The 27,541-nt window shown below is 54.2% G+C and overlaps 1 protein-coding gene across 1 annotated transcript; it reads left to right on the forward strand.

Moving 5' to 3' along the window:
• On the forward strand, positions 1-24,664 carry MELTF (melanotransferrin). Its single transcript, XM_036875307.2, has 16 exons — positions 1-466; positions 2,309-2,463; positions 4,208-4,307; positions 6,109-6,291; positions 8,389-8,545; positions 9,742-9,809; positions 12,451-12,638; positions 13,297-13,477; positions 14,136-14,287; positions 16,144-16,240; positions 17,122-17,316; positions 18,287-18,443; positions 18,537-18,604; positions 20,349-20,536; positions 21,903-22,101; positions 22,590-24,664. The coding sequence occupies exons 1-16, from the start codon at positions 418-420 to the stop codon at positions 22,661-22,663; spliced, it is 2,211 nt and encodes a 736-aa protein (XP_036731202.1). The 5' UTR covers positions 1-417; the 3' UTR covers positions 22,664-24,664.
• The last annotated feature ends 2,877 nt before the right edge of the window (positions 24,665-27,541 follow it).

The raw sequence follows: 27,541 nt of genomic DNA on the forward strand, positions 1-27,541 counted from the left end.
AAGGGACCAGGCCCTGGAACAGCCCGAGAGCGGGATAGCGGGTGGGGGCTGGGCCCCTGGGGCAGGATCCTAACTCTCAGGAAGGCGAGTGCGCCTTCCCAGAGCTCGGAGCGCCCGGGGTCCGGGAGCACGGCTGTTAGATTCGCCCGCCCCCACCGCGCCTCCAGCCGAGGCTCCAGCAGGGGGCGCCAGAAAGAAGGCCAGGGCCAGTCGGGTCAGCCCAGGTGTCCGGTCTCCGGTGGGCGGGCGCGCCCGGGGCGTGGGCACCACCGAGGCACGCCCCGGTTGAATTTAAGTAGCTGCCGGCCAGTGCCAGGGAGGAAGGCGGGAGAGAGCCCCGGCTGCTGGTGACCCACTCGGACCCAGACCTAGGCACAGCCCGCACCCGACCGACCCCAGCTAGCTCTAGATCGCGCCATGCGCGGTCCGAACTTGGCTCTGTGCCTCCTCCTGGCTCTGCGCACTGGTGAGGCCCCTCCGCCCCGCCGTGGGAGCAGGAGCAGGACCCCGAGCCCTCCCGCCCCCGGAGCAGGGTTCTCGGGCTGGGAATTGTGTCCTGAACCCGCGTCTCCCGGGAAAGGGGGGAGGCGTAGAAAGGCGCGAGGCGCAAATGAGGACGATGGAGGAAACAAGCGCTGATCCGGGCAGACGGGGGTGTCTGGAAGGCTTCCTGGAGGAAGCGGCATTGAACTGGGCCTTGGAAAAGCGGACCTTGTGACCTGCCAGGGAGAGGCGCGGCCAGGGGCGTGGACGGGAGAGCCTAGAAGTGTTGCTGGGAGGGGTGGGGGGCAGGGGGGAGACCCGAGGGGTAAACACTCTTGATAGACGTGGAAGACCAAGGAGGGCTTGGCGGCCAGAGAGACTCTACTTCTCGCGAGGCCCCCGCCGGAAGGGAGGCGGGAGAAGATTGGAGCAATTGGGATAGAAGGGTGGCGAGATACCTCCTGGGAGACCGCTCCAGGGCGCCCTGTAAGAGGGCTAGAAGCGCCCTGGGTTCGGAGCCTGGCTGGTGGGATGGAGGAGGGGGCGCGGGAGGGTCTCCGGGAGCTCGCGCGCAAGGGGCTTCGGCGGGGACCGCTGAAAGGATGGGCTCACCGCACAGCTCTGACCTCATCAATACAAAAATGGACCAGCCACCCGGTTGAGCTCTGCAACTGCCAGTCCCACCAGGGTGCAGTCTTGCAGCTGGGAGGGGAGGGAAGATCCACATTCCAGGGAGCTGCCCGGAGTGGGACGAGGCGGAGGGGATGGAAGGGAGGCTGTGGAGAAGCCTGCAGCCTTGACCCTTGAGGGGATGGGAAGCGCAGGCTGCTGTGAGAGGGTAGCCTGGTCCCCGGGTGCGGGACCTGCACCCAAAGGCACACGTGAGCACAGGCCTCCCGGGAGTCTTAGCTGGGCAGGTGAGCGGTGGCGGAGCCCAGGTCTACGAAGACACCCACCTCCGGGAACCCCGGCACTTCTGCAGGGCCCAGGCTGGGAGCTCCCTGGGACTCTAACCTGGTCAAATCACAGCATCCCACAGGGTCTCTCTAGAAGGAGGTACCTAAGCAGAAGCCCGTTGGGAACCCGTTTCCCCTACACAGGTTTACTTAAAACACAGAAGGTGGGTTTTCTCATCTGCTCTCTCAGATGACAAAACAAGCTCCAAGAGGTCGAATAAGCTGCCTGAAGTCACCAGCTGGAAGGGCAGGAACTTGAACCCAACCTGCTGACTCTTCAGCCTCCCCTTGACTGGGGCCTGCGCTGAGGGTGGTTTGCAGCAGACATAATCACAGCTGCCCCAGGAGGGTGCAAGCCTGCTCAAGGGCAGCCACAGCCACTTCCCAGTCTCATGTCCCAGTTCATGTGGGCCCAAGGACACCACTGAGTGAGAGCACCCAGTCCAAAACCCTCTTTTTGGGGGACACAGAGGCCCAAAGAGGGGCAGGAAACCGCCTTGTCACTGAGCTGGGCCTCCCCAGCCAGTGCTCCTTCTACCCACCAGGCTGCACCCAAGGATGGTGGGGAGGGAGGGGAGAGCTGAGATACTGCCCTGAGAAAGCTGCCCTGGCCTCTGTACAGGGCCGGCCTCTGAGCCGCCCCACCTGCCCAGTGCAGGGATTCGCACATGCCACAGCACAGCTTCGCTCTTTCCCAGTGTGACACCTCTTTGTACCTCAGTCCCTCCCAGTGAGAGGGCAAGGCTGTGGCAGAGGACCAGCTATACATGCTGATGGGGTCACACAGAGCCACCGGAGCCACCCTCCACGCTGTGGGCCATAGACTGGGGGTGAAGGGGGAACAGGGCCTCACTGTCTTCTGCTCCCAGCCCTCAGTGGAATGGAGGTGCGGTGGTGTACCACCTCAGACCCAGAGCAGCAGAAATGCAGCGACATGAGCAAGGCCTTCCAGGAAGCCGGTATCCAACCCTCCCTCCTGTGCGTCCAGGGCACGTCTGCCGACCACTGTGTCCAGCTCATCACGGTGAGTCCTCTCCCTTGCGCTCTGCTGCCGCCACCACCCAGACAAAAGGGCTCTGACTCAGGATGGAGCACACAACAGCCTCATTCACTGGGAAAGGCTCCAGGGTCCCCCGCAAACCAGGCCGGTGATAGGATCTCCTGAGTTCCCGTAGCAACAAGGACCAACTTGTTTCCTGCAGGACCCAGGCCAGTGCTGGAGGCCTCGGAAAGGGCCCCCGCTCAGCTGGGCACCAGTGGGGAGAGGTTTCTAAGAAGCAGGGTTTTCCTTCCACAAGGCCCCTGCTAGCATGGGGACAAGCCCTACCCACCCCAGGGGAGCCCAGACAGCAGGCCCCTCCGTGACTCGTGGTGGTTACTCACTCTGCCGTGGAGTTTTCCAGAATGGGGCTGGTGTGGTTTCTCAAGAAGGAGAAATGGGGGCCAGCAATCCTAATGGGGCTCTGTGTGGTGGTGTTGGGAGGCTGGGGGAGGAGTGGCAGATCTGCCAAACTAGCTCTGATGATATTCAGAGGCAGGACTTTAGTGGAAAGACAAGGTGATGGAAGGAAGCCTGAGAGGCAGGCATCAGGGAATCTAGGTTTTCAGTTCAGCTCAGCCTTCGGTACGCCCCCAAAACCTGATCCAATCATAGTCCCGCTATGACAGACTCAGAGGGTTAGGTCAGGCTCCACTGTGAGGAGGCCAGTTACAGGGAACTATAATTCTGTCTGTAGACACACTGATAGTGCCATTGTGTTTTATAATGAAAAGAAAAAAGATAAAAAGGGCATTTATAGGATTCAGTCTGCATCTTACAGAGAAAACCTGAGAAACCAATCAGCAGTGGAGGCAGGGGGCTGAGAAACAAAACAGTGAGGTAGACTCACTTTTCACTAAATACCGTTTTGTACTGTCACCTGAAGTCAACACAGCCATTGCATTTAAGGAAAAATGTTATTCAGTGTCTTACGAAGGACCGTGATCTGAGAGCAGCCCGGTAGCATGCTCTGATAAACTGCTCCAAAGCCCCTTTATTTTGGAAGATCTTAAGTACATTTTTACAACAGGGGGTGGGTGCTGGAGAGAAGTTATGTCAATCAATACATCAGGGCAGCGTTGTAACAGAGCAGACAATAATATTCTGCTGCCATCTGTGTGTGAGAAGAAGCAGCGATTGGTAGGGCTAATCATTTTCCTGCAGGATTCTACTAGGGATGTAAGAACTAGACCAGCTTGTCTTGTTTGGAGCATTCCAGGCTGTTTTTTTCCAGTCGTGGGTGAGGGGTGAGGAGCTGTGCATTCTGCGACACAGGCAGTGCAGCTGCAGGGCATCTCCCCAGTGCAGCAGGAGCCCACCTGGCTGACCGGGGCCCCTCACCGCTTGCACGGCTCTTTGCCTGTGAGGCCACTGTGGGGAACACAAAACTTCATTTTATTTCACAGTACAGTACTGTCTGATTTTTTTACTATGTATTATAAGTCCTATAAAATTAATTATTTTAAAATAACATAATTAGAAAAACAAGAGAAGCCCTTGGCCTAGGAGATCTGTCACCTTGGGCCTGGTAAATGGGGAGACCCCTAAGCCCTGGTGGGGGCGGGGCCTGCAAGGCTGAGCCTGGACAGGGCTCCTGGGCCAGGTGAAAGGACCAGTGTGGACCTCCAGGGCATTTCAAGAGGTCCTAAGCAGACTAGGAGTCGTCCCTGAGTGCCTCGCTGAGTGGGCCCAGGGAGCTGGGTCTCATTGACCCTCATGTTCTCAGCAGGCCCAGGAGGCTGACGCCATCACGCTGGATGGAGGAGCCATTTATGAAGCGGGGAGGGCACATGGCCTGAAGCCTGTGGTGGGCGAAGTGTATGATCAAGGTCAGAGGGCTGAGTGGGAGGAGAGGCGGGAGGGGAGAGGCAGTGGCTCAGCAGTGTGTCCCTGCTGGGCCGGCCCTACCCTGCAGCCCCCAGGCTGGTCAGTAGCCCTGGCAAGCATGGAATGGGGATCAGCCTGGGCAAGAGGTGGTACCTGGGAGCTGCAGAGCCCAACAGACCAAGAATGAATCCCAGCACCACCCCTTTCTGTGATCTTCTGTGACCTTGGATAACATCCACTTCCTTGACTGCAAAGTGGGAATAGGGATCCCTGCCCTGTCACATGGACTACACAAGCTGGTGTGTGGCGCCTGACATGTAGTATGTGCTCAGAAAAGTGCGTTCCTTTGTCCATTCCTGACTCAGCCTGCCCTTTGGACCTCTCCCCGGCCTCTACTTGTCCAAGGCCTAGCCTCTGTCACAGCTCAGCTGTCACCTCCAAGCAGCTCCCCTAAGCCCTCCCACCCTGGCAAAGGGCCTCTGTCCTGCTTTTTCAGAGCACTCACTCCTGCCACTAATGCCTTGTTTACTTTGTGCTCACCGGTCAGACCCTGGCACCCAGCACAGGGTCTTCTTGCTTGGTTATTTGTTGAACTGATGACTGTCAGATGATACAGGACAGTCGAACCCTGCAAACTAGCCAGGCTTTCCACTCAAAGGCTAGGAACAGCCCTTCCTCTTTAATTATTTCCATACATTTATTGAGCACCTATTATATGCCAGTCGTGAGCATAGAGTAGTAAGCAAGAGAGCCCATTCCCACCCTCAGGGAGCAGGAGTCAGAGAGAAAACAAACAGAGAAATGTAGTCATATACATGGTGTCTGCTGTGAAGGAAGTAAGGCTCTGAGGGAGAAAGTAAAGGGTGTGGGGAGAACAGACAGGAGGGCTTCTCTGAGGAGGTGACTTTTAACTTGAGCCTTGAGAAGGTTCTCATGTGGGAAAAAGTTTGGTGTGTTCAAGGAACTAGAAAGGGCACAGTGGGTGAGTCAGATGCTGGCCGGGGCCAGATCCAGGTGTGCAAAAACTGACACTGGCTTTGTTTTCTAGAACTGAACTTCATTTCAATCCTGGGCATCCCACCACCACAGGGCCATTGTGAGAGTGGGGGCATGCCCCATGGTCACCTGTCCCTAGAGATGAGTCATCCTTGGTCTGTTGGGCTCATCCCTTCTGGGCCACATATACCCCAGGGGAATTTTTGCAGAGCTGCTGACCCCTGCCAACCTATATGCATCCACTAAGACCACATTGCTAGCTTCCCTCTCTTCCCATGCACCTCCCTCAGTACCAGGAAAACACTCTTTCTAATCCAGAGGAACTCCGTGTCCTGCTCCCCCTGCTCCTCCCAACCACCCTTCTTCCCACAACCATGATACCATTCCCTCAATCTTTCTAAATTCTCCAAAGGCCAAGACTTTTGGAAAACAATATAGTTGGAGGCCCTTCTGCTTTTGGTGCAGCTACAGAGGTTCCCTGATGTGCACAAATGGAGACCCAGCCAAGTGCCAGCTGACTTGGGAATGAAAAGGAAGAAATTAACTAATGAATTAATATGTCAAGATAGAATCTCGCACATGAGGGTGGACGAGGGCGAGGTCTTGGAGGAGATACTTGCTCTCTCAGTCACAAACATGGCACACCTGTACACATGTGGGCCCACGCACACGTATGTGCGCGCACCCGTGCCCTAGGCGCACATGCGTGCACACCCCCCTCTCCCACTGCTCTTGCCGGTCAGGGTCCAGGCCTCTCCCACGGATTCTCCCCTGCTGCTCTCACTCCCCTCCTCTCCCTCCTTCCAGAGGTCGGTACCTCCTATTATGCTGTGGCTGTGGTCAAGAGGAGCTCGCCTGTGACCATCAACACCCTGAAAGGCGTTAAGTCCTGCCACACGGGCATCAACAGGACGGTGGGCTGGAATGTACCCGTGGGCTACCTGGTGGAGAGTGGCCGCCTCTCGGTGATGGGCTGCAATGTGCTCAAAGGTGAGGGCTTCGGGCCGGGCAGGGGCCTCTCAGCTCCTCCTGGGTGGCCCTCCCTTGCTTCTGTGCATGCTCTTCCCTTCCTGGATAGCCCCGCTCTGGGCTCATCTTCGCCTCGAGTCTCCTTTAAGGAGCACGCAGATCCTTCTCTCTGGGGCCTCCTGGACACCTAGTAGGAGGGATCACTCCATCCTCTCTTTCATGCTGGCTGCTGGTGTTGCCACGATTTAAGTTTCTGCGTGATTGACCCCGGAACTGTCACCACTCCTCAGTGTCTGTTCCACAGCATTCCCCGACACAGCAAAGCACAGTGCCCAGCCCACAGTCAGGAGGTGGTGAATCGCCAACGAGTGGCACTCACCTCGTATAGATTGCTATTTCCAGAAATGTGTCCTGGGCTTTACAAGGTCAGAAACTATTTTTTTAGGACCCAAACAAGCTGCTGACTTGCTCCCAGAAAGCTCACAAGTGACTGATCAGAGACCCACTGCTCCCCAATCATCATTTATAGTGAGAACAGGGTTGTCCTGAAGCAGGAAGGGAATTGAGAGTGACCTGAAGGGGGTTGTTGAGAGTAAAGCTCACCAGGGGGTGAGGCAGAAAGCTGAGGGGGCCTGGCCAAGCCCCAGCCCTCCTCTGGCTGCCTGGGTGGGAGCCCCATGTCTCACACTCTGGCTCCTTTTCCTGGCCCCCGGCTGTGGTGGTCTCTCCATAGAGGGCACAGCCGCGATGAGGTACCTGTGACATGACAGCCACATTCTCACACTGCCTTCTGAGGTTACACCACAGCCCGAGTAGAGTTTGGTGTGTCCCCAAGTTCCTTGTCCGTGAGTGTGCCTCCTGGTTTGCTCCACAGGTGACCAGGACTTCAGGGGGGCCGGGGGGTAGCATGCCAGAGAGTATAGTGGACTTTTAAAGCCTAGACTTTGCTGTCAGATAGATGTGGATTTCAATTCCGGCCCTCAGGTAGGTTACTGTATCTCATTGAACTTCAGTTTCCTCATCTATAAAATGGGAAAATCAGCAGCACTTAACTACAGTGCTGTAAGCTTGGGAGGACTGAGATAATTCACACACTGTCTTCACACAGTGCACAGCACAGAGTGTCCTCACTGCAGGGAGCTGTTGTTACTATTAGCTCAACTTTCATACCTCTTGGGAGCACCTCTGTTGTGCACACACATGCATGCATGAACTCATGCATGCACACACGGGCACTTGCACATGGGCATACACCTACAAGCACATGCTACACATGCACACACATACATTGCCCCCAACAGCCCCAACCACTGGGCAAACCAGCACAGACCACAGAGCCAAGAAGCCATGGCCTCTCAGTTGGGGGCCAGTGTGAGTGGTTTTTCTGTCACTTGCAACATTTTTATTAAATAGCCTCTCCCCTGGGAGGATGCAAAAAGAAGACCAAGAAAGGGAGCCAGCCTGGAAGAGCACAGTCTACCTGGGCGACGAGCATGATGAGACAGGCTCGGGTGCAGAGCTGGCATCCTGCTCACCATGTGGCACTAGGGCATCCTCAGCAAAGGACAAATATTTGCCAATAGGGTGGACATGGAACCCCAGTGCTGGCAGGGGCCTGAAGAAAACAGGCAGATCCTGACCACTTCACCGATGAGGCTTTCTTCTCTGCTGTTCCCTGCCTGCCCTGGTTTTTGAGAAGTGTTGACTATGAAATTAATTTTTCTCATTAAGTAATAATTTATTTCTTCCCCACTTTCATTGATTACACATAACCAATTTTGAAATGAAACCCACAATGAGAACAGTATTTAGTTGATAGTTGTCCTATGTGGCCATTTTGGGTTAAATGTTTTAGTCCCCCTCCAATTTCACGCAATTTAAAAATAACAGTAGTCATTCCCCGGTGCCCCTTGCTACTTTTGTGGGCCCAGTTTGGGAGTCACTGATAAATCCAGTTCCCCAGTTCTGCTCCGACTGAAGTGCTGAGGGGTTCAGCGAGTCCCTGGAGATCCAGCCCGTCCTGACTCCCGCCTGCAGGGGCCTGAGCCCTTCTCTGGGAGACCAGGTGGGGGTCTCACGCTGTGCGGCTGACTGACTCCCTCTGCCTCCATCCCACAGCTGTCAGTGACTATTTTGGGGGCAGCTGCGTCCCTGGAGCAGGAGAGACCAGCTACTCAGAGACCCTCTGTCGCCTCTGCCGGGGTGACACCGCTGGGGAGGGGGTGTGTGACAAGAGCGCCCTGGAGAGATACTACGACTACAGCGGGGCCTTCCGGTGAGAGGGCGGGGCCTGGCCGGAGGTGAGTGAGGGCCGGGGCCTGAGGCCACAGAGGCTGGAGAAAAACACCTCGGCAGAGAGGCCCCCTGGGAGAGTGGCGACGTGAGCCAAGTCCCATCAAAGCACCCTTTATATAGTCCGTGTGCCTGGCTAGTTTAAAAACATCACACTGGAATATGCCAGATTGGATTTGCTCACAAAATCAACATATGTGGCATATTTAGAGAGGTGAGGCTCAGAGAAAAGAAAATGGTCCAGTCTTATGTCACTCCCATGTCCCCATTCTGACATCTCAGACCAGCAGGAAGGGCAGTGGGGGTTGGGGAGTGTGGCAGCAGCTTGACATTCAGGGCTGGCCTGGCTCTGCTCCTGATTCAGCGGGCACTTTAGAGAAGCCCTCCTTGGAGTCAAAAGACAGTCTCCAACAGCTTGTGGTGCGTTTCCGTCTGCCCACAGATGAGGAGGCATGCTCAGTGGGGACTGCAGTGGAAGCCTCCTGAGTCCTTCCAGCCACCCTGGCCTCAGTGTCTCCACCTGGAAGGGGGCAACCTGCTGGTGCCCTCATGCTCCAGGGTGTGATATGGGTAAATGCAGTTTTTGACTCAGAGAAAAGGCAGTCCTTGGTCTTCCAAGCCAGAGACTCTCACTCAGCCCACCTCTCCTGGTGTCGTCTCCCCAGTACAGTCCCCACTTACCTGCTGGTTGTGGGAACCTGGGCAGCACCTTTGCCTGATGCCTGACCTGCCTCCGTCTCTGGGTAGGGACATACGGTGAATAATTAAGTCACAGGTTTTTGGTATGGCATGAGAGGGTCTAGTCCAGGTCCCTGCCTCAGGACAGGGGTTCTTCAAAACACCCAGAGCATTAAGGCTGCCAAGAGCAGCAGCAGCCCTATGAGCACCTGCGCCTCCAGGCCCTGAGCTCAGCTGGATAAGATCTGTATGGATTACAAGGGCCCTCTCCCTACCGGGAACCACTTCATTCCCACCTCACAGATGATAGAGGCTAGCACGGCTCCACAACGTGGCAAAGCCGCACAGCCAACAGACTGGGGAGCTGGAGCCCCAGACTGCATGACTGTGAAGCCCATGTCCACCATGAGCAGCCCAAGGGCCAGGCCAGACCCTCAGGACAAGGGTGGGCAGGAGCTCCGGGGAGCTCAGCAGCACACAGGCTCACTGGCTTCTCCACAGGTGCCTGGCGGAAGGCGCGGGGGACGTGGCCTTTGTGAAGCACAGCACGGTGCTGGAGAACACTGACGGTGAGCGGGAGGGGCTGCCCAGCCCTAACTACCGGAAGTGGACTCAAACTGCTCTGCAAGGCTCTGCCCTGTTGTCATCTTTATATGGCATTGGGTTCTATTTGCACTTGAAGATTAGCATCTGCTTTTGGAAAATCTTTTGCAGATCTCTGCACTTGGTCTCATCTACCATCCCTTCTCCTTTATCTTGAGAGGCCATCTGTTAACCCTGGATGAGGTCTTATTAAAGATGGGCTCATGTTATATGTTGATCCATTATATCATTGCTATTTAAACTTTTTAATTTTTAAATAATTGGGCTTTAGGAAAATTGCAAGAATAATTCAAAGAACTCCCATTCATTCATTCTTCTAACTTAACAGCATTTGCCTTCTAACTTAAGATTCTAACTTAACAGCATTTGCCACACTGGATTTATCATTCTTTCCATACATGTGTGTTCTTTCTGAGTTTTCTAAGACTATGTTTGCCTGTGTCACATCATTTAACGCTTCAGTATGTATCTCTGAAGAACAAGGAGATGTAGACCAGGCACAGAAATCAGATTCAGGATGTAACACTGACATAACACTGTTATCTAATCTACAGTCCAAATTCCAGATTCACCAGTTGTCCCGATTCTGTCCTTTGTAGCAAGTTTTTTCAGGCCCAGGACCTGATCTGTGATCACACATGGTATTTACTTGTTAGGTCTAATCAGTGTCCTTTAACTTGGAACAGTTTCTCAATCTTTGTTTTTTGTGACATTGATATTTAAAGAGTCAGGCCAGGTGTTTTATAGAATGTCTCCTAATTTGGATTTGCCTAAGGATTGTTTTTTTTTTTTAATGGAGATATAATTTACATACAGCAAAATGCACTCTTTTTGAAGTACAGCTCTTTGATTTCTATCTAAAACACAGTTGTATAATCAGCACCACAATCAAGGGCATGACTGTGACAGGCCCTTACCCGCAAGCTTCTTCCGTGCCATTTTCTAGCCAACTCCCTCTCCCCACCGCCCGGCAACCACCAGTCAGACTTGTGTCTGTATGTCGGGCTGTTCCTAGTGTCTGATTATTGTCTTTTTTTTGAAAATCATTATCCTTTTTTGTTAATCTTTACTTTTTAAATCAGAAGGTCTATCATATAGTCTGACATTCATGAAGACACACAACATGAACTGGATTTTGAGAAAGAAAAAAAAAAAGTATTTGAAACAGGAGGAAGCACACTGGATTGTCTCTGGAGCAAGACAGTCCTGTGAAAACAGGAGGCCAGACCTGGGCCTGAGATGAGTCAAACAAAGGAGAATTTGGAAGGTGGAGAAAGAATAGGGATGCATTGGGTCAAAATCATCTCTTTTTAAATTTTGGTGGTAATCTAAGGACATCTAAAAAAGCAATTATTTAAAGAGTATCTTTATGAGGAAAGATTGGTAAGAGTAAAATCGTGTAATTGACATAAATGTCTAATGTAGTGAAGTTATACGGCTGTAGCTGTCCCCAGCCAGTGAAAACTGGAGTGGCAGATCAAAATCCCTAAATAATGCATTTGTCTCCTGGGAAAGCCAAATGATCCCCCAGAGTGCTGTACAAAGCTTTTGCAGCAGATCAAAAATAGAGAAAACTTGGGGCTGGGAAGAGAGCAACACTGAGTAATTGTTGAGAGTGCTATAAATTATCATGCAGTCATTAAAAATGACCTTTGCGGAGTTTTCCAAACCATTATTCTCTTGGGTTTTGGTTTTTGTTTTTAAATAGTTTTGGAGTGAATACAGTTTTCATGACTCTACAAACTATCTCTTCCCCTCCTATGTCCTAACAGAGGTTTATCCTCCTTGTTTTAAAATTTTAAAGTCAAAAAAATACTATGTAGGACCATCTGTGATATATTTTATCATGTGCATTACAGTCCTTAAAATAAGTCTTCCTAATATTCCTATCTGGTGTTAATAATCACTCTTTCAAATAAATCTTTTCTATTAATAATTGAACTTAATACAAAGCTTCCAAGAATGTGGAAGAATATTTTAAAGTGACAAGTGAAAAAAAACTAGGATGGAATACTGCCTATCAAGTATGTCTTTAACCATATTAAAAGTGGTTAGATAATAGAATAGAAAAGACTTGAAATAAATACATCAAAATACTAATAGTTAGATTGATATATAGGCAAAACTTTGGGGAGTTTCCCTTTTCACTCTGGGCCACAGTTCTTTCAGGGTTTGTTCCCACCACGGCCCCTGCCCTGTCCTCTGCTCAGGCAAACGTAATGCCTGATGGCCACGGTGAACTCCTGGTACATTTCTCTTTCTCATCCTAAATTCTCTTATTCTTTTACTCTTTTTATCTTCCATAAATAGTCCTGTTTATACGTATTGTATTATTGGCAGATAGTGCAAATCCATTTTATTGATAGAAACTGGTGAGAGAGAAAAGGCAAGTAAATAGACACAGTCTCTGGAGACATGTGGTTTTATAACATGCAGCCACCAAGCTCCTCTTCATTCTGGGCCCAGGAAGAGTTTCTTTTTGCTGTGAGTCTGTGTCCTTTGACACCCTAACCTCTCCCCAGGCTCACTGTCCTGCCCTTCCCTGAGGCCCTTCCCAGCTCCTCTGAGGACAGGAGTTAGCTCACCACAGGTTGACCATCTTCCCAGGGAAAACCCTGCCCTCCTGGGGCCAGGCGCTGCTGTCACGGGACTTTGAGCTGCTGTGCCGGGACGGCAGCCGAGCCGATGTCACTGAGTGGAGGCAATGCCACCTGGCCCGAGTGCCTGCTCACGCTGTAGTAGTCCGGGCTGACGCAGATGGGGGCCTCATCTTCCGGCTGCTCAACGAAGGCCAGGTGACTCAGGGCACCCCCCACGCAGCTTCCCGGGTGGTGCTGGACCTTCTTGTGTCTCACCAGGATGGGAGCTCAGGGCTGGTGCCATCCTGGGGCTAGGCCACACCTGAGAACCTCCCGTGGGACAGACCCCAGCCAGGGGCCTCCGTGGTGTCCAACCTCAGGCCAGGCCAGTGTGCAGGGCAGACCACCCATGCTAGCTGGCAGTGAGGACAGCTGGCCACAGAGGGGAGAGCAGGTGCTCAGGCTCCCCTTAGAGAAAGTTCCTGGTTCTTGTGGCTCTTAAGCCAAACCAGAACATAGGAGCAAATAAACAAAATGATAAACCAATCAATGTCAAAGTACACCGTTAAATATGGCGAATAACATTTTGCTGAAACCACTACTTACAAAAGCAGCAAGTTTCTGACTGAACACACCAGCGTTAATTTTGCTCCATCCAGGCCACCTCTGCCCAGCCCCATTGCCTGTCCGCAGTACTATCCCACACCTAGGCCACGAAGGTGTTCAGTCAGTTGAGTGTGACACAGGGCACTGGGGGAGCTCAGAGTGGGCGCCTGGTCGAGGGAACAGGAAGAAGGGGGTGGTGGCTGACCTGGGAGGAAAGGATGTGGCCCTGGCAGCACCTCACCAGCCCCACCTCCACCTTGACACACAGCGTCTGTTCAGCCACGAGGGCAGCAGCTTCCAGATGTTCAGCTCTGAGGCCTATGGCCAGAAGAACCTGCTGTTCAAGGATGCCACCTCTGAGTTGGTGCCCATCGCCACGCAGACCTACGAGGCGTGGCTGGGCCGTGAATACCTTCATGCCATGAAGGGTCTCCTCTGTGACCCCAACCGTGAGTCCACCTATCTCTTCTCCCACTGGCTGTGCCCAGCCCGACCGCAGGAGTGGCAGTGCTTCCTGGAGAGGTGGACGGGCAGGACACTAACCCCGGGGGTGCCTCTTGGCCTCCATAAGAGCCTGTTGCTTCCACCTCCCTGCCTCTGGGGTTTGGAGGAGGAAGCATCTCTGGAGCTGCACGGCCTGCTGGACGCCTGCTCCACAGGGCTGGGTTCGAGCCATCAGGGCCTGTCTTGGGAAGGGTCTCCTTGCCCCCCACACAGAGGTCATCAAATCCTGGTCAGCGCCCCACTCCTCCTCCTCCCCACCCCATGGCCAGTGCCCTGGCTCAGTCCTTGTCTCTCACCTGAACCACTGCAGTGGCCTATAAATATGCTTCCTGCCTCCAGCCTTCTTCCCCATATAACCTTGCCTATAGCCAGGGAAACAGGGTGCCACTGAGTTAGATGCATGGCAGCCATGAACTGCCTTCTCACAGCCCTGTGATCCCCTTATAGCTAACGAGAGAAAGAGCCACAATTTCTCTTGTGTCTGACTCTAAGCTCTTCCTACTGAGGGGCCAGCCCCCTTGGCCCCTGCCCCAGGGGCCGTGCTTGGCCCCCGCCTCTGAGGCAGGTGAGCGTGCTGGGGAGCACATGTTCACACCCACACAGGTCTGCCCCACTACCTGCGCTGGTGTGTGCTGTCCACTGCTGAGATCCAGAAGTGTGGAGACATGGCTGTGGCCTTCAGCCGGCAGAGGCTCAAGCCAGAGATCCAGTGTGTGTCAGCCGAGTCTCCCCAGCACTGCATGGAGTGGATCCAGGTAGGGCCACCCCCAGAGGAGCAGAGCAGCCCAGGTGGGCGGGCCGCGGTGGGGCCTGGGGTGGTCCTTGCCGGCCTGCCCCCTGCCCTGCCTGGTCTGGAGGACCCAGGGCAGCCTGGGGGGGAGACGACGGTCTCCTGTGACAACCCCACAGATAGGGGAGGAGGAGGGACCCGTGGAGACGGGCAGAGGTAGGCTGTTTCCCTAGGGGAAGCCCAGATCCTCACTGAGCAGTGGGCAAGGAGCGGAAGGAGCACAAGCCTGGCCCAGCCTGGCACCAGCTGCCCCTGTGATTTCCAGCAAGCCCCCTCCCTTTCTGAGGCTCAGTTTCCCTTGTGCCCCAGAGGGCAATGGGGTGGGGGCAGCGTTGCATCATTGTTATACATTTTGACAGCAACCCACAGTCAGAAATGCATTTTACAGCAATCACAACCTAGCACACCAAAACATTTCTATCAAAGGTAAATGTGTAAAAAGAACATCCCTTACTTAGAGACAGGAAGCAAAGCAGTACTTACCCTAAGTACAGTGTACACTGATATTTGTATCTGCTTGGGGGTGGAGGGTTCTTTATTTTCCTAGTGCTGGGCAGGCTGTCCTGGGTGTGGGTGGCGGGTTCCATGGGCCCCAGAGCAGGAACAGATATCAGACGGAGGTTTCAGCTCCCTCCAGGCAAGAGCCTTCTGTCTGAGTTCACAGAGGAGCAAGGTGCTGCCCAGGGGCGTGTGGGGAGAGGAGTGGACTTTGGGGATTCCTTAGAACCCCAGCAAAAGGCTCAGACAGCCTCAGTTCTAAGGCTCAGATTTCGTGTCCATTGTGGCTCTGACTCCCATTTCTTGCCCAGCCACAGTGACCCAGAGAAGCAGCATCAGCCAGTCTGGGCCCAGGGCTGTGGGTCCAGGGTTGGGCAGGGTTCCTCTCCTGACACAGTAGGTCGGAGAAGGTCTGGGTGGGGGAAGAGAGGCTCCCAGAGATGTACCCTCCAGGCTCAAAATATCCATGCTACTGCCTGTTATTCCTCCACCATAACTTCATGCCTCTGGGTCTGAATGGTGGGGGACACCTTCCTGGGGTGCAGGTGCCCCTTCTCTTCCCTGGCCACCCCCTTCCCTTGGGATTTGTTACCCTGCTATGGCTTGATTATGTTAACCCTTTAGCAGGGTCCAAGGGGCCACCTGTTCAGAGGCTTCAGAATGGACAGGCCAGGTGGAGCATGGGTGACCTGCAGGGCTCCAGGGGTCCAGGGGAAGAGGGCCTGGGCCCCTCTGGCTGCCTTCTGAGGAGGGCTTTACCCCTCAACTGTGAAGCCCCCTCCACAGGCCCTGAGGCAGCTGTCCTTTGAGAATTGGCTCATTCCTCTATTTGTACACACATTCAACAAATATATAGTTGACCCTTGTACAATGCAGGGGTTGGGGCACTGACCCCCTGCACAGTCAAAAGTCATGTATAACTTTTGACTCCCCAAAAATGTAAACTACTTATAGCCTACTCTTAACCAGAAGCCTTGCCAGAAATATAAACAATTGATTCACACATATTTTGTATGTTATATGTATCATATACTTTATTCTTACAATAAAGTAGGCTAGAGAAAAGAAACTTTTTTTCGAATTGTCACTAATCTCAAAAAAATTCTCATTATATTTATTGAAAAAATCCATGTGCAGTTCAAATCCATGTTGTTCAAGGGTCAGCTGTATATTGCATTTGTGCTGTGTGCCACCCCTTGGCCAGGTGTCAGGGATACAGTATTGTCCCCAAGAGACTGAGCCCTGGCACCTCCATCAGATCCCAGCACCCAGAGCTGTCCTGGGGCCCTCTCCAGCCCAGTCCCTCTTTCTCTCTTCCTTCAGGCTGGACAAATCGATGCTGTGACCCTGCAGGGTGAGGATATCTACATGGCGGGGAAGAGATACAGCCTGGTTCCAGCGGCTGGGGAACACTATGCCCGTGAGTGCAGGTGCCACCTGCCTGGGCTGGGCTGGGCTGGAAGGTGTTTGATATTTATATGTATATATAATGTCCTCTCGCAGCTGTTTTCAAAAGCTCCAACTCCCACCCAGGGGCTCTCCCTGGGCTGGTCACTGTCTGCCCTGGGCAAGCCCCTCCTGCCCCAGCCCTCAGTTTTCCCATCTAGTCATTAAAAGTCTGTCAGGCATTGGCAAACCTCCTGTACAGGGTCAGAGAGTAAATACTTTTGGCTTTGCAGGCTATATATAGACTTTTGCATATTTGGGGTTTTTTTTAAACAACTTTTTAAAAATATGAAACCATTCTTAGCTTGCAAGGCTGTACAAAACAAGCCAAATAGTTTGTCAGCCCCTCTACTAGAGGTCTTCTCAGTCTCCTCCAGCCTGAGGCTCATGAAAGGGGCCCTCAGCACCCTCCTTCCTGGAGCTCATACACCTTTGCAGTGGCCTGAGCTTGGGCCTTGGTGCTCTGTCCTCTTAAGTAGGCCCCAGGTCCCTTCCACTTAGATGTGAAAAATCTCTGGGCTAAGGAAAAGTGCTTCTGCAGGCCCCAGCTGTGCCTCCCCCTTTCTCCCAGGAGGTGAGAAAAATACCACCTGCTTGTAAGCAAAAGACAGATATCCTTTTGGGTGGGAACTGTTATGGGGGTGAGAGGGACAGAACTCTGAAAAGTGGAGCCACTCATCAGTGATGGGGGTACAAGCAGGGGTCCCATTGCTAGATGTGCTGACATGCACCCGGCCCCCAGCTGGAGGGGTGCACTAAGGGAAGCAGGCTCCCTGCGGGGATTTGCCCCCACTTTTGTCCAGCTGAGCCAGGAAAGCACAGATGAGGGGTCTCACTGGTGCCCCCCTCCCCCAGCGGAAGACAGGAGCAGCTCCTACTACGTGGTGGCTGTGGTGAAGCGGAACAGCTCCTATGCCTTCACGCTGGACGAGCTTCGGGGGAAGCGCTCCTGCCACTCAGCCTTCGGCAGCCCCACCGGCTGGGACATCCCCGTGGGTGCCCTTGTGCACAGGGGCTTCATTCGGCCCAAGGACTGCGATGTCCTCACAGGTACCACCCTCCATAGGGGCACAGATGCTAAAACTCTTCTTTGGGGATGGCTGGGACAGGAGCCAGCTCTGGAGCTTTGGGGGGCCTCTCACAGCAGGACCCACAAAAGGCAACCCAGAGAGATTCCCCCTTCCTCCTTGGCATGCCACTTGCTCTTGGGAAGATTGAAAATATTCTTGGCCACACTGACAACAGTCTGTGAGGTGTCTGCCTGGTGGGACCTTGGAGGGTGTCATGGCACCCCACCCACTTACCCACCCAGAATGGAACTAGCCCCAGTGAGTATGGGGAGCAGGGTGTATGCATAGGCTTCTGGCCTGGTATATCACTGTCCAGTCATGGGGCTGTCCCCAAGCCCCCACAGGTCCCAGGAATCTGGGGGACCTTGCTGGAAAGTGGCCAGCTATCAGAATAAGACACATTTACCAAGCACCTGCCATATGCCTTACACAGGGCCCGCCCCATGTGTTAAATCATGCACATTCATGGTGACAGGAAGGCAGTGGGAAGCTGGTGAGATCCCTGGGCTGACTGCGCACACACCTCTGTCCTGGCTGGCACCTCAGGGAAAAAAACACACTTTTTCCTAACCACCTACACAAGCACATGGAGTGTTAGGGTGGCTGCTCCCACTCCCAGGCAGCTGGGCAGTTGCTCTGACTAGAAGAGCTTATGAGATAATGATTTCCCCATAGTTGAGGGAGTACAAGGGAAGGCTGAGTGACTACTTACCACAGCTTGTCCATAAGATTCTGTATCTAGACAACCTCTGTGTTCCCCACCCCTGGATTCTCCAAGGAGGAGATGGGCTGCTCTGAGCAGGGTGGGCAGTGGATCAAATGGGCGGCCTTGAGCTGAGAGGCCAGCCCATGGGCAAAACTGTGGGGAGGGACCCTCCCGACCCGACCCTCTCTTCCCCTCCCTTCCCCTCCCTTCCCCAGCCCCTTAACATTGCCCTCCCCTGGCCCAGCGGTGAGTGAGTTCTTCAGTGCCAGCTGCGTGCCTGTGAACAACCCCAAGAACTACCCAGCCTCGCTGTGCGCGCTCTGCGTGGGGGATGAGCAGGGCCGGAACAAGTGTGTGGGCAACAGCCAGGAGAGGTACTACGGCTACAGCGGCGCCTTCAGGTACTGACCGGGCGGGCCCAGCGCGTGGACCTGGGGTCAGGGCAGAGGCTAGGACCCTCATGCCCGTACCTGCCTTGACCTTTTGTGTGTTAGGTGCCTGGCTGAGAATGCAGGGGACGTCGCCTTCATCAAGCACACAACCGTCTTTGACAACACGAATGGTACATGAGTGGGACTGGGGACAGAGCAGGGCCAGATTCTGGGCACTGGGTGTTGCTCAGAATGGGGGCCAAGCGGTAGCGAGGAAAGACTGAGTCTAAAAGGCCGTGCCCCTTAGAGATCTGAGGGGCACCAAGGGCCTGGCGGTAACAACCTCAGGCCACACATCCAGGTGTGCAAGACACATTACAGTCTTGACTGGTGTGGAATCCAAATCCCCATTCCACCAAAATGATAGAAACTCAACCTCAACCAATTTGGAGAGACCCCTTCCAGGGTGTTTATGTAGTTCCAAGGGGCACGGGTGGGGGAGACCCTCTCTGAGGGTCATCAGTTCACATCAGCATCTGGTCTTTGGTCCTAAGCAGGTCAGGGCCACATGCCAGGAAATCATTACAGCCGCTAAGCCACAGAGGCAGAGCACAGCCCCATTCATAGCACATGGGGGGTTTTCCCTAAAGTCACCTTCCTGGGATCTACCTGGGAAAAAAAGCCAGGAACTCTGAGCTCCAGGACCCCCTAAGCCCTACTCGGGTACATGATTTCCCTCCCCTCTCCTCTTCCCCCTCCATCAGGGAGCCTGTCATTTTTGAAGGCTGGGTTCCGTTTCCCTTCAAACCCTACCGTTGCTCTTTCTGTATACCTTGCCTACACTGCAGGCTTTAGAACCTCTGCACTGAGGCTTAGTTCTCTCCACTCTGTCCTAACATATCTCTTCCCAGGATGATGTAGTGTGGCCTGAAGAGGAAGCAGAGATCGGTGAAAGGGCACCACATGCAGAGAAAAACATCAGTTCACATTTCAGAACTCAAGTCCCACCCTGTCTATGAAGGTCCCTGGGGCTGAGAACAGTTGTGGACAGAGCTGGGGAGGGCGCTTCCCGCCCCCCACCCCACCAACCTCCCACTACAAAGTCTCGGGGACCATGCCCCAGGAGCCAGGAGGAGGGAGTGTGTGCTCCTGCAGCAGCCCGGGCTCTCTGTGGTCCTGGGATGGGGTCCGGGGAGGAAGGCAGGGGCTGGACGGGCCCTTACAAGATTCACTTGCAACAAGGCCCCCATCTCCCAGGGCCACACATTTCCTTTATTTTTATGCCTACTCATGGGCCCACCTGGAGTTCCTTCTAGAAAAGGGAAGAAGGTGGATACTAAGTGACTACCTGAAGACACAAAAACTGTGATTCCCACAGGCAGTATTTCTCAGGAAGTCCTTGGACCAACCCACCAGCTTCAGAATCACTGGGTTGCTGGTTTAAAATGCAGATTCCTGGGCCACACTCTAGATCTACCAAAGGAGATTCTCTGCAAACAGTGGGGGTGGGGTGGGGGTGCTTTGAAACAGCCTCCTACAGATCAACAGGTGAAGCTATGCCCTCTCCAGGTTAGGGGAGGAGGTCAACCACCACCTCCAAGAGCCCAGTGCCACCTCAGGCTCCAGACCTGAAGCCCACAGCTGGGCTTTTTGTCGGAGAGTGAGTGCCTCAGTTTCTCCCCCTATAAAATGGGGGTAATCATACCTGCCCTGTGCTACTTCATGAGAACTGAGCAGTGCTTGTAAAATGCCTGCCACATGGTAGATACTTCTTGCCACCAACATTCTCAGCCCAGCTGGGTTCTCAGCCTGGTAAGAGAGCAGAGCAACTGGAGAATAGAGAGGGTGGTCAGATAATCTGCCTCTCCCCAGTCAAGGACGTGGAGCCTGGAGACCAGAGGAGAGCAACCTGTCTCTCTTCATCCCTCCCTTCAGGCCACAGTTCTGAGCCCTGGGCTGCTGAGCTCCGGTCAGAGGACTTTGAGCTGCTGTGTCCGAATGGGGCCCGGGCTGAGGTATCCCAGTTCGCAGCCTGCAACCTGGCGCAGATTCCGCCCCATGCCGTCATGGTCCGGCCGGACACCAACATCTTCACCGTGTATGGACTGCTGGACAAGGCCCAGGTGAGCCCTGAGGGGGCTGTGTCATTTGGAAGTGGGTGACAGAGGACAGCCAAGTCCCCAGGATGACTCAGGCTACCGGAGCAGACCTCAGGAGACAGACCTCAGGCGAAAATTCTGTGATTTTCATTTAGCCAAGACATTTGTCCAGCAACTACCCTTTCTACCTCATGCTTTATTAATTTTTCCTTCTCACCTGGGCCATTCTCTCCAACACACAAGCCTGCTGTAAATTCTACCGTCTTTAAATACCTCTCCTGGTCTCGTGTGTTCTCAGAGCCATAATCCTGCTCCCCTCACAGCAAAGCTCCTTTGCAGAGCCAGCTCTTCTCTGGGGCCATGGCCACCTAGACCTTTCCTCTGGCCTCTTAAGGATGGGTACTGCTCTAGACAGGCCCCCACCAGGGCCCTGAAACTGCCCTGCTCGAGGTCACAGTGACCCACGTTGCTAAGTTGAATGGCATCCACGGGGCTTCTCAGCAGCACAAGCCGCAGCTGTCACCTCCTGGAGGCACTGCCCCCCTTGACGGCAGGCCCACACCAGCCTGGCCCTCCTCCCAGTCTCCTTGGCTGGCTCCTCCCCACTTCCCAGGCCTGGGCCTGGAATAACTGCAGTGCCCCAGGGTTCAGTCCTAGCCCCTCTTCTCCATCTGCACCTACACCCCTGTTGACCTCACCCAACCCTGTGTCACTAACTGCCATCTATTTACTGGTGGCTCCTAAATTTACACCCCCAGCACTGCTAACTTCCCATCCTTCAGTCTCAAACTTACAACTCGAACAACTGCCTACTTGACACTTTGACTGGTATTGCTAACAGGCATTTCAAACTGAACAAGTCCGAAACAGGGCTCCCCCCCTTCCCTCAGCCTCCACTACATCAGTGTCTTGCAACTTCTGCCTTTCATTTCCTCAGGAGTCATCTTGGACTCCCGTCTTCTGCTCATCCTTTCCATGCAGCCCATCAGAAAATCCTGTCAGCTGCACCATTAGAGTCTATTGAGAATTTGAACCCAGGCTGCCTGGCAACAGGGCCTCTGGTTCCTAATGCCCCCTTCCCCACAGCCCCCTGGAGGGATGTGGGAGGAGATCCCCTTGTGGGTGTACAGCTTCCTGGGGAGAAGGCTCGTAGCTTTCAGCAGACCCTCAAGAGGATTCTTGAGCCCCCTCAGAAAGACTGATGGCCACTTTACTCTTTGGTACTGCGGTAGCCATCATCATATCTTACTCCAGATCCCCTATGATTTCAAATCAGAGTCTTGGCACCCTGAAATTCCTTGCTCTTTGATTCCTGAATGTAAAGCAGTTAGTAGCAAAGGGCACCACGTGTGAGCCCCAATGAAAAGCAGGTTGGCTTTGGCACCTCCAGGACCTGTTTGGGGACGACCACAATAAGAACGGGTTCAAAATGTTCGACTCCTCCAACTATCATGGCCAAGACCTGCTTTTCAAGGATGCCACAATTCGGGCAGTGCCAGTGGGGGAGAAAACCACGTACCTCGACTGGCTGGGTGCCAACTACGTGGCGGCTCTGGAAGGGATGCTGTCTCAGCAGTGCTCGGGCGCAGGTAGGCCCTGGCCTGGGGGTGGGCAGCCAAGGAAGCCCTGGCTGGGCAGGTTCACATCCCACAGAGCAAGAGCAGGCGTCCTGCCACGGTCCCCGGGCACCAGGCCCAGCCAAACCTCTCACGCGGAAACCCTGAGGGAACGGAAGTGTGTCCTGGGAGGTTACATATGATTAAGGTGAAATGTCCCGGGAGGGTCTGAGCAGGACGGAAGGCTGCAGTCAGTCACAGCAGAAACACTGGCTATGTAACCCAGACACACCTGGATAATGAATATAAATGCTACATGTAATAGTTCAGAGGCTTGAGGCGACTATATAAATATACATGTGGTATAATTTCGAAAGGAATGAATATATAAAGAAATGGGGGAAAAGAAAAATTGTAATAGGGTAGAAAGAGGGAGCCTGGGGTGAGTTTGTACACAGAAGTTTGCTCATGAAGGCCCACCCCTGCGGCTCGGGCCTGACTGCCTGTGTTTGCGCCCCCAGCTGTCCCTGCCTCCCCGCGGTCCCTGCTGCCGCTCCTGCTGTGCCTCGCTGCGGGCCTCCTGCACTCTCTCTGAAGCAGCTCTGGGCCAGCCTCGCCCTCCCTGGGAATGGAAACCTACTCAGAAATCTCCATAAAAATAAAGCTGTTCTCCTCGATAAATCCGGTTAACACTGCTCACAGAGAAATGTGTGATGGGAGAACAAATGTGAGAAACTGTGGAGCTCTTCAGAGCTGCAATTCCCACACTGCAGACAAGTTTCCATGATCGCTTCAACCTGGAATAAAGATGAATGTTAAAGTACCCCCACTTCGAGTGGGAGTGAGCGGGTCTCTCCTGCTGGAGCCCAGCCTCCGCCTCCCAAGCACCACCTGTCCCCCTGCTACCTGAGGCGGAGTGCTGGCCCGCCTCCCAGTCACGCCCCACCCACCAGCTGGCACCCTGCTTCCCTGCAAATCTGCAGGCCCTCACCACGGAAGCCTCACCAGGCTTGGCTTTGGAAAGGCCAGTTACCAAGGAAACAGGCTGAGCCCAGGCTTCCACAGGCCCTCTCTGCTGGAAATTGCCCTGCAGAGCCACGCAGGGAGGACCTGGGGAGATGACAGAGCCTGCGGGCACCTCCCCTGCCGGTTCCTACTTCCCCCTCCAGAGAATGGACATTGCACCTGGCACCCTCCCCATCAATCCCCACTCCATCCAGCCTCCCTCCTGAGGACACTGTAGCTGCCCACCAAAGGTGGCACCCACCAGCTGAGCCTATACCAGGCCTTCCAAGGAGGTGAAGCTGCTGGGTAGAGGCGGCCCCTTGCCCTTGTCTTCTGTGAGTTGGCATAGCCCAGACTGCTGCACCCCTGGACTGGGGAGGGAAGGCAGGCCGGGGTTGGTCCTTGGGATGAAACCCTCAAGGGGTCCTCAGACAAAGGAAGTGCTCCTCAGTCAGAATTTTCACTCAGTGTGGGGCCTAACCCGGCCCAAACACCTGTGTGTTGCCAGGAGGGTAGGCCTCAGATCCCCCTGCCTGTGTGCCCTGCCTTTCAGTGAGGTCAGCTGCACCTGGCTCTGCTGGGGCTGAGCCCTGTCAGCAGGTATCCTCACTCCTGAGTTTCCATCCCCTTCTCCCCTTCTCCCGCCCCAGTGTGCAGCCCACTGCTCCTCAGGCTGAGGGGCTTGGCCTCGGGGACTGCCCGATGCGCTCTGGACCCTGGAGCAGGACGTGGCCAGGGCCTCTAAGGCAGCACAGGGCCCTCTGAGGAGGTGGGATGGGGAGATGCCTTTCTCCTTGTCAGAGGATCTATAGGCCTGGGTCCCACTGGCAGGAGATCTGCCTCCTCAGTGTGAGCCGGGGTCTCCTCACCCAGCCCTGCACCAAGTGGGCCCAAGGGCCACTCATTCCAGAGGGAGGGCTCCTCCTTCCAATCCCTGGCAAGTCGGCAGAAAGTGCCTGAAGAGGGTCTTCGCTCTACTCCATTTTTGCCAGGGCTGTCTGAGGAGCCAGAAAGTTTCCAGGACTGCCAGCTCTTACTCTGCATTTTCAGGGAAAAAAGTGAAAAGATGGAGAAGAACCTGAAGCAAACCACCCTCTCAGCTGACTGGGAGCCGCGTGGGCCTGGAGCTATTTGCATCCCGGTCTGCGGGGGCCTCGGGGACGCTAATGACAGGCCAACTCCCTGCACTTCACCCCCATCTGTGGGCGCTGGGACAGATCCCTTCCATCTCTCAGCAGCAAAGGAGGCCCCTGGCAGCATCCTGGCTGTAGTCACTCCAACCAAAAGAGTCCTGGTCACGGTGCTGGGGCAAGCCCCCACCCCACTGAGGGGGGCCAGAAGGAGCCGGCCTCTGCTACCAAGCTCTGTACCCTCCTCACTGCAGAGAGTGATTGATTCTTCTCTGACCTGATGATTTTATTTTAAGGGAGATTTGTGCAGTGAGAAGTGTATTTCTGTGTGGCTACCTGGGCCACCAAAGGTGTAATCTGCGTGAATGTTTCCTGATATGTGATTATCAGATGACAGCAGAGGGCCACTGCTCTCTTGGTACTAATAAGAGATGTTAGTTGGTTTGCTAAATAAAGCCAAATACCTGTGCACCTGCTGAGGCTTGAATTCTGATAAAACCCTTCTGCAGCTGATTGGTTTTGTCTTCTTAGGTGGTCAGAGGCCCACCTGCTCCAGGCCACTCCCTCTGCCCAGAAAGGCAGTTTACACTCAGGGCCCTGTTCCCTGAGAGCTGGAGTCAGGGACCAGTCTAGGTCTCCAGCCAGTGAGGCCCCCAACTCCCCAGTCCAATCTGCACTGGGCCCCAGCACTTTTCATCCGCCTCCACTCTCCCAGCCTCTTGGGTGTCTGCTCTCCAGGGACCCGGTAGGTACTTGGTCTCATTTGGAAAGGCCCCTGAACTGGTGCGGTGGAGGAAGGGGCAGTGAGAAGGTGAGTGACTCCCCAAAAAGGGCAGGCAAGTCCTCCTGGGCCACACAGCAGGTGACCATCAACCCCACCTCCCCAGGGTTTGCTGTATGTGTTTACAATGAGGACAGAGACCTTAGGACCATATTCTCTCAAAATTTATGCATTAGGCATAAGTGCAAATTTTTAAAAAGATAGTTCAAAGTAGAGCACGCACCCAGGAGTCAGGAAACTTCTGGTTCCACTTTTGCCATTAATCTTGGGCAAATACTTTCTCCTGTCTCAATCTCTGTTCCCAAATCTAAAAAAGGAGAAGTTTTAGATGGCCTTTCAGTGGTATCTAGCTGTAACAGTTATTCTGAGACTCAGCCATCTCAGTCTTTACAGGATTATTGCCTGGTCCATGCTGAAACACAGGGGGGGCTCATGGGCTGTTTAATTTCGGCCTTTCCCGGCTGCCTTCGGATGGGCAGGAACAGGTGCAAAGCTGATTCACAGCCTGTGAGTCATTATACATCCGGGGTCCTCAAATGTGAGTGTACATCAGAATCACCCAAAGGGCTTTTTAAAGCCCAGAGCTGGCCCCACCCCCAGAGTCTCTGATTCCTTGGGGGCCAGGTGGGACCCCAGCATTTGCATTTCCTGTGAATTCTCAGATGCTGCTCTGCTGCAGCTGCTGATCAGGCCTCACTCTGAGGACCACTGTTAAGACGGTGTGAACTCACACCCAAGAGAACAAGTCCTGCCCCAGCAGGGGGAGGGCTTGGGTGGGAAGGCTGAGTGGTTAGGAGGCGCTCATGGAGGAGCCTGGGCCCAGCCTGGAGGAGGCTTGGGCACTGTCCGCGGAAGAGGTGGGTGTGCGGCACGACGCCAAGGCACCCAGCCCCGGTGTCCCGACGAGGTGGCTCAGGGTCTGGGCCACCTTCTGCCTTCACGCTCCTGCCTGACACGTGGCCGTCCCCTCCTACTGGTCCTGTGCCCGGCCCTCCCCACCGCACATTTCTGAGGAGGGCTATCAGTCGTGGGAGAGGACTCAAAGATTAGCATGAGGAGGATGTGTGGTCAGAACACCCCTCTTCTTTCGTCCTAGCTGCTGACATCCCTGGATACCTCCAACTGAGCAGACAATCCACTTTATGGTTCTCTACAGGAGCCAGCCTTTGGGGAATGCAGAGAAGGGCCTGGTGACTTCCTGGGCAGGGCATTCTTAGTCAAAATCCTGATCCAGGCAACTTCCTGGCAGGTTCTGCCTGTGGCCATCCACTATCCTCCCCTTTTTCCTTTCTAGCAGACCCCCCTTTGGTTCAGGATGGCAGTGTGCCCAGCTAGAAATATTCACTGTGGGTGAGCCCCTTTCTGACTGAGAAATCCATGTAAGTATGGACTACAGGAAGGCATTTGAAAAGGAACTAACTGGGCTAGCATGGCCCTTCCCTTCTCCTGCTGGGAAAGCAGGTGTGACTGATGGAAAATGGAGCTGCTGTCATGCTATGTGAAGCAATGAGCACATAGAAAAGGATCTGTTGAGCTGAGCAAAAAGACAGAAGCACTGGTGTAGAAAAGCAGCCCCCTGGCTTCAACTGGTCTGATCGGATTCCCTGATGGCCAATCTGTTGTTTCAGCTGAATGTATTCCTAACATACAAGGGCAACAGTAGAAAGAGCGTGAGATGGGCCCTTGGGACTTGTCCTGGTTTTGTAACATGCCGTGTGAGTCGGGGAAAGTCATGGCCCCTCTCCGGGCCCCTTTCTTCATCTGTGCGGTTGAACCACCTGGTGTCCAAGGTCTCTTATGCCCTTCTGTGGCTCAGAATCAAGAACTAGAGCTGGCACCGGCTGAAAGTTCCAGGGTTGGGCACAAGCAGGATTTCAGTGATGGGCAGGAAGTCACTTTGGGAATGGATGGCATCCTGGGGTCAGTGTCTTATCAGTGTCTTATCAGTATCAGGAAGGGAGATCATGAGGCACAGAATTAGAGGTGTCAGCAGTAATTCAGGCCAGTTGTCATAAGCCTTTGAGCATCCCCAAAGGGGCTCACATCCCCCCCAGGGTAGCTTTGCAGATTTGGGCCCCACCCACAGCCCCCATACTCAGGTGGATGGCCAGCTGGAGCTCTCACTGCTCCTGGGAAGGACAGAGCCTGGAGTCACTGCAGGAAAATAGCCTGAGACCCTTCTATTTGGTGGCAGATGGGTCCGAGTCAATCTCTGTGATGTGTGGGTTCACTTAGGCCTGGTCTCCTGTTAGAGCGCTGGTCTGCTAAAAGTACAAAGTCTGAGATGGGGGGGGGGGGGTTGAAAGCCAGAGTACTGTGGTTAAAGCTTGGGCAATGGACACATGCTGCCCTAAGCACACCATCCTCTACCCTGGCCCAGCCACTGCTCTCTCCTTGCATGGATTCCCTAAGGCACCTGCTGCTTTTATGAGCTCTCAGAGGGTGGGGCCCTGCTATCTCAGCAAGAGGAAGAATGCACCAAAGGCACTTTTGAAAGACAGTCTCTGGGCAGAGGTGCTAACTGATAACCTTGATAGACAAGTTCATGAACAGGCGA

The sequence above is a fragment of the Manis pentadactyla genome, chromosome 1 (genome assembly GCF_030020395.1).
Source record: "Manis pentadactyla isolate mManPen7 chromosome 1, mManPen7.hap1, whole genome shotgun sequence".
NCBI lineage: Eukaryota > Metazoa > Chordata > Mammalia > Pholidota > Manidae > Manis > Manis pentadactyla.